The sequence below is a fragment of the Doryrhamphus excisus genome, chromosome 22 (genome assembly GCF_030265055.1).
Source record: "Doryrhamphus excisus isolate RoL2022-K1 chromosome 22, RoL_Dexc_1.0, whole genome shotgun sequence".
Lineage (NCBI taxonomy): Eukaryota > Metazoa > Chordata > Actinopteri > Syngnathiformes > Syngnathidae > Doryrhamphus > Doryrhamphus excisus.
In genome coordinates this window covers 1069308-1076511 of record NC_080487.1, presented here as the reverse complement: position 1 = coordinate 1076511, position 7204 = coordinate 1069308, and the positions used below count along the sequence as shown (strand labels likewise).

The window sequence follows — 7204 nt, the reverse complement described above, 5'->3', positions numbered from 1 at the left end:
GTGGTTCATAGTAAATATTGTTTTTCTTAAAAACAGAAAGGCCCCATCCTCAGGAACGCCACAGAAACATTCAAGATTTTTTTTAAGCAGTCCAAATCCCCCCGATCCCCGACCCCCCGATCCCCCCCAAGCAGTCAGGCGGGGTCAGGCGCTAGCCGGGATAAAACAGTGATGGTCAACTTCAACACTTCAAATCAGTTGACAATGTCATGTAGCCACTATAGCTACTACAGTTAGCTATAGCTATAGCTACATGAAATGGTTCGGTCCGCTCCCGCCTCCACCCACTTGGTAGATGCGACATGTTTTCTGTCATTCATAGGTTGGGGCAAAACTTTGACAGGACTAAACGTTGACAGTCGACTTTTATTGTAATAAAGCTTGGCAAGCCATCATCTTCTATACAAAGTTTAACAGCAGAAAATCACATCAACGACGATGAAAACACTCTTTTACGGGATGCTAAATGCTACATGCTAAATGCGGCAGGTATAAACCGTGATTCACATATAAGGATCGGCATCAAAGGGTCACATTAAGAGGTGCAAGCGTTGACCTTTATGTTCCTCCTCAAGGACACGGCCTTCAGCTGAACAAACGTTTCAGGCGCTGGAAAGAACAACAATAAAAACTGTTCAGCGTCATATTGTAATAGTTTATACATTAAAATATATATTTCACCTTTTGGGGGTTCCTCTTGGGATGTGGAGTGGGCTTGGTGTCAATGGTGTCCATCAGTTCTTTCACCCACGTCTGTCGGGGGTCGGTGCAGTACACGCGACCTTTCCTCATGGTGAAGCTGAATGGCGACAATTAGCGTTTATTATTATGAATACATTATTATTATTAAATTAAAATTCATAAAAATAAAAATTAAATTGTTATTATTATTGCTATATTAATAATATAATATATAATAATAATAATATATATTATAATTATATAATATAATATTATATATATAATCTAATAAGATATTGTTGTATTATTATTATTAAATTAAAATTCATAAAAATAAAAATTAAATTGTTATTATTATTGTTATATTAATAATATAATATATAATAATAATAATATATAATATATATTATAATTATATAATATAATATTATATATATATAATCTAATAAGATATTGTTGTATTATTATTATTATTCTTAAGATTCAGGATTGAAATGAAAGCAGCGGGATAAAGGAAGCCCAAACTTTTAATTTGTGGTGTACAGAATTAATTCTCATAATTTTCATAACTGCATTCAAGACTGGCATGATGACCAAAGAGCTACGTTCCAATCATAAACTGTATAAGGTTTATAAAATACTGTAACAGGTCAATAACACTCAATAAGTTATTACTTAGGCCTATAAATTTTTATTTTTAAAATTGTGCAATAAATATTTAACAATAAAAATAATTTTAAAAATAATATTTGCAAAAATGAATCATATTTTTAATGACCGCTCATGGCCCACCTGCAGTACCACCACGGCCCACAAGGGGACCGCTGCCCACACTTTGGGAATAACTGCACTAGAGTTTAGAAATACATGGATACTAATGATATTTTATTTCCATGGAAATAATTGCAATTACAATATTGAATTATTTCTGATATATCTTTCCATTCCCAACTCCTTTCCGTCTCAGATGTAAATATCATGCATGGTAAAATGTATTTCATTTCAGCCATGTTGTACTGAGCAGCCCGGACAGAGGTTTGAGTTTTGAATTCTACCTCCTCAAGGGTGTTTGGGTTGTGAATTGGTGAATTGGTGAATTGGTCAATTTGTGAATTTGTGAATTTGTGAATTTGTGAATTTGTCAATTTGTGAATTTGTGAATTTGTAGTGTGTTTCTCTCTCACATGACAGCGCGGATGTTGCAGCCGCCATCCGTCTCCTGAATCCTGTACTTGACCGCACGCTGCTGGCTCTTCCTGTCCAGCTTCTTCACGTAGGACAGGCAGCAGTCATCGTAGGACACTCAAGGAGAGACCACAACCATTGGTGTTATTCATAAAGAAATAATGGGGGTGGGGCCACATTGGGGGGCCACGAGACGTGGCAAGATTTTAAGAGAAGTACAATGAAAAAAAATCACAAAACAATCCAGGTGCGTTTAAAGAAACCATGATAATATCATGGATATTAATAATAATAAACAATATGTTTTCTCTTATCAACATTTTAGCTTTTTTTTAGATGGTCTGTGATTGGTCACACGCCCGAAGTACTTTCTGACTATGAACCATTTAAGAAATTCCGTCCCTCTGTGACATCACAAAGGAACAGTTTGACCACGCCTTTTGAAACGGAGCGTTTTGAGCCATCCCAAACTTCTTTCAGGGCTCACTTCCAAATACAAGAACCTTATTACCTGAAACTTTGGCATACTTTAACACCAGAATACATCAAATACAACATTCTAACTACATTTATAAGTCGGAAACGTGGAAAAAAAGCATCACATGACCCTTTCACTAATGCATTTATGTTATGAGGAAGTAATGAAGTCCTCCCACTGCGGCAATAAAAGCACACGTGTGGCCTTCTCTTTATCACCTGCGGCATGTTTTGCACGTCATAATATCACCAGAACAGCCACGAAAAGCCCCCCTTTTTACCTTGTGCCATTGCCAGACAGAGACAACATAGGACCAAGAGGAAGACGCATGTGTTGGAAGGCATGGCGGTCCCGAATCTGCATCAAAAAGCCAACAACAACAGGATTAGATTATGATATTATTTGCCCATACGTTAGACTTTAGACGGGACTTTAGACTTTTATACGTTAGACGGGGGGACAGGGAATCCGACAACGCATTCAAACAGTCATGCATTTTATTTTATATGACATTTATATACTTTTTGTGCTCAAGGTAACACATAGAAATATCACTGAAAGAGCATAAAGTAGGAATATATAGTTATATAGAATATATAGTTTGGAATATATAGGATGTGCTATATTTTGCTATGCAGCTTTTTCTGTTATTATAAATCAGGGGTGGCCAACCTGCGGCATGTGCCAGGTCACTGGAAACAATGCAACACATTCTAATTAAATGATTTTTAATAGTAGTATTAAATTATTTCTAAATTGTAAAAATATTGTTTTAAAAAACATGTACAGCTGGGATAGGCTCCAGCACCCCCGCGACCCTTGTGAGGATAAGCGGTAGAAAATGAATGAATGTATTTGATCATATTTTATATTTATTTTATACTTATTTCCAATTTCCAAATAAATTTTGAATGCATATTTTTGCTTCTATGACTATGTATCGTAATTAAATATAAATGTCGTTCGAACACATGAACACAGAAAACTGCACGTCTGCAAGTCTAAAATGAGGGCCCAGTCTTTCCTGGATCTGTGCATCAAAAGGCGACGCGTGCTAGCTAAAGTGTTGTGTCAGCATGTGGCTCACCTGTGTCGCTTGCAGGTTGTCTGGTTTGTGCAACCTGTTGCAGGCGAGGCCTTATAAAGCTTTAAAAAAAGGGGGGGGGGTGAGGGGGGTTGCGTCTTGCCAGGTATCATATTTCCATAAACGCAACTCACCTTTGCACCCCGATTCATTTCTCTTTCTCTTTCCTGGCAGTGCAAGGTTGTGTTGACGTGATGTATGTTTCTATGTCACATGGTTGGCACCGACACCTTCTTTTTGTTCACGCAACTGAATGGCAAATTAAAGCAAGCGATGGTGTAATAATAATAATAATAATAATAATAATAATAATAATAATAATAATAATAATAATAATAATAATAATAATAATAATAATAATAATAATATATTATTATTATATTTTAATAATATTATCCTTATTATATTCATTAATTAATTCATTAATTTTCTACCGCTTTTCCTCACGAGGGTTGCGGGGGGGGGCTGGAGCCTATCCCAGCTGTCTTTGGGCAAAAGGCGGGGCCTTATTATATTATTAATATTATTAATAATAATAATAATAATAAATTGTTAGATTTTATTATTATTATTATTATTATTATATTAAAATCTAACAATTTATTATTATTATTAATATTGTTATTATAATATTGAAATATAATAATTTATTATTATTATTATTATTATTATTATTATTATTATTATTATTATTATTATTATTATTATTATTATTATTATTATTATTATTATTATTATTATTATTATTATTATTATTATTATTATTATTATTATTATTATTATTATTATTATTATTATTATTATTATTATTATTATTATTATTATTATTATTATTGTGGGCCACGGACATTTTTTTGATTTTCAAGTGGGCCACGAGTTTCCGATTAAATTTGTATTTAGATGAGGGGCAAACGTAGGATGGTGTTCCTCCTGCTGCCGTTTGACACCCCTGCACAACCTGAAGTAAGTGTGGAAACTATCTGAGGTGGCATCTCCTTGTCAAGATACAACATGCACAGGAAGCCTAATGCTCACTAATGTGCTTGTCAGCATCAGCAGATGATTGATGGCCGGTGAGCTCCGCCCTTCCCTGAAATTGTCTCTTTAATTGCCATTTTGTTGGAAAAGCTTGGCGATAAGACAACTGATGCTGTTATATTCACGAGAACACCTCCACCGTGACATGACCGGCTTTCTGATGCATTTTGCATTTGAGTGCGTTTGCGTGAAAAGCTGCCACTGGACGCTGTTTGACGACGCTTGACTGCCTTGAGTGGACATGTGATAGCGCCGCTGTTTGTTTACGTTCCAGCCGCCACTCAGACACGCCACTTAGGCCCAATGAAGCGCCGCATGCTGCTCTCGGCTGACATTTTAGTGTCTCAGCCGATGGTTACGACTGTCTATTGGCATGTTTTCCATCCACCCGTGTCGGACGTCACGGCTTTTACTGACTTTATTTTATTCTGTTTTCTCCGGGTTCTACGGGTTCTCCGGATTCTTCCCACATTCCAAAAATGTGTTAGCTTCATTGGCCACTCCCAAATTGTCCATAGGTATGAATGTGAGTGTGAATGGTTGTTTGTCTATATGTGCCCTGTGATTGGCTGGCCACCAGTCCAGGGTGGACCCCGCCTCTCGCTCGAAATCAGCTGGGGTAGGCTCCAGCATACCCGCCACCCTTGTGAAGATAAGCGGCATCGATTTTATGCCGGATTTTATTCTCATAATATTATAATTTTATCCCAAACTGTTTTATACTACTTAAAAAATATATTTTTGTCTTGAATATATAAACTTTATGCTACTAAAATGACTTGACTTGAAAATGACTTAAGACTTAAAATTTGTCCTTCTGATATTACAAGTTTATTCTTGTAAAATTGCAACTTTTTTCTCAAAAATTTCCCCATAATTTATTTTTTATTTTATTTTCCAAGTATTTCAACTTCCCTATCCCAATGCGATCCCAATACGATAATGATACAATAACGATACGATAACAATATGGTAACGATACAATAACAATAACGATAACGATACAATACGATATGATACGATACGTTACATTACGATAATATATGATAACAATTTAACGATACGATAACGATGCAATAACGATACTCCACCTAAGCAAACATTATGTCATTAGATTAATATTTAGACATTTTTCCTGTAAAGTTTTTAGTTTTCTTAAATGATATTTTTAGAATATGCAGTGGGCAGTAAATGGCTCCCTGTATGAAGCCCTTTATTATACCAGGATGTCTTGTTATTGTGCGTATTTAATGTTCAAAATGTACAAAATTGCATCACTTTGTTAGTAGGCAAGATTATGCAAAAAGTAGCAAAAAAGTAGCCTACCACTTTCTGCATCGACCGTGATAGTTATCGCTAATGCTGCGATTGCATTATCCAAAATAAAAAAAATAAAATATTAACGACATTGGGGCTTTGTCAGGATTTGATGGTTCCTCGCCAACGGGCACTTGGACCAGAGCCATATCATCATCATCATCATCATAAGTCATTCCCGATAACATGCAGCGTGTTGCTTTTTGACTCTGTTGATTTTGGCGAGGAGGCACCTCCAAGAACTCATCTACCAGAAACCAGACCTGTCAGGGAGAAGAAATGGGCTTTGGTACAAAGTGTGCAAAGATGATCATTCACTGTTGGAAGTCAATGACAATGAACAAGAAACAGTCAAACCTCGGTTTTCCATCCACCCCAGTTTTTGTCCAACATTTGGCTTGGGCTTTGCTTTTATAACCGAAACGTATGAAGGTTAGTTAGAATTGTACTGGATCTTGGAATCTCTTGCTATGTATAATTAATATAACCTATTATATTCCACTTTTCTGAGCCATAAATGTAGTTAGAATGTCGTATTGTGGCGTTAAACCATGCCAAAGTTTCAGATAATGAGGTTTGCCCGTTTGGAAGTGAGCCCTAAAATAATTTTGGGATGGCAAGCGGTAAGTCGGTAATTAGCAGTTTATCAGTGTCCTAACTGTGCAAAGGAGCTAGCATACAGGGAGCGGGGTTGCTAATAGACGTTTCACACCACAATTAGCGGCCGCATTACACGTTACCGATGCTGTAGAAACGCTAAAATGCTAAAGCTACTTAGACGTCTTGAAGTAACCTCTTTTCTAGAGAAATGTCGGACTTTCCAGTCTCTCAGGGTCAGGGTCAGGGTCAGGGTCAGGGTCAGGGTCAGGGTCAGGGTCAGGGTCAGGGTCAGGGTCAGGGTAAGGGTAATGGTCAGGGCCAGGGTCAGGGTCAGGGTCAGGGTCAGGGTCAGGTTGAGGGTAAGGGTAAGGGTAAGGGTAAGGGTAAGGGTAAGGGTAAGGGTAAGGGTAAGGGTAAGGGTAAGGGTAAGGGTAAGGGTAAGGGTAAGGGTAAGGGTAAGGGTAAGGGTCAGGGTCAGGGTCAGGTTGAGGGTAAGGGTCAGGGTCAGGGTCAGGTTGAGGGTAAGGGTAAGGGTAAGGGTAAGGGTAAGGGTAAGGGTAAGGGTAAGGGTAAGGGTAAGGGTAAGGGTAAGGGTAAGGGTAAGGATCAGGGTCAGGGTCAGGGTCAGGTTGAGGGTAAGGGTCAGGGTCAGGTTGAGGGTAAGGGTAAGGGTAAGGGTAAGGGTCAGGGTCAGGTTGAGGGTAAGGGTAAGGGTAAGGGTAAGGGTAAGGGTAAGGGTAAGGGTAAGGGTAAGGGTAAGGGTAAGGGTAAGGGCAAGGGTAAGGGTAAGGGTAAGGGTAAGGGTCAGGGTCAGGGTCAGG

At 37.7% G+C, this 7204-nt stretch overlaps 1 protein-coding gene across 1 annotated transcript; it reads right to left on the bottom strand.

Moving 5' to 3' along the window:
* Positions 1-361: 361 nt before the first annotated feature.
* ccl25a (chemokine (C-C motif) ligand 25a) lies at positions 362-3451 on the bottom strand. The gene is made up of 5 exons (XM_058061974.1): positions 3432-3451; positions 2625-2701; positions 1866-1983; positions 682-799; positions 362-609 (listed from the first exon to the last, which is right to left on the bottom strand). Exons 2-5 carry the CDS (start codon positions 2686-2688, stop codon positions 586-588), a joined length of 324 nt encoding a protein of 107 aa, XP_057917957.1. The 5' UTR covers positions 2689-2701; positions 3432-3451; the 3' UTR covers positions 362-585.
* Between the last annotated feature and the right edge of the window lie 3753 nt (positions 3452-7204).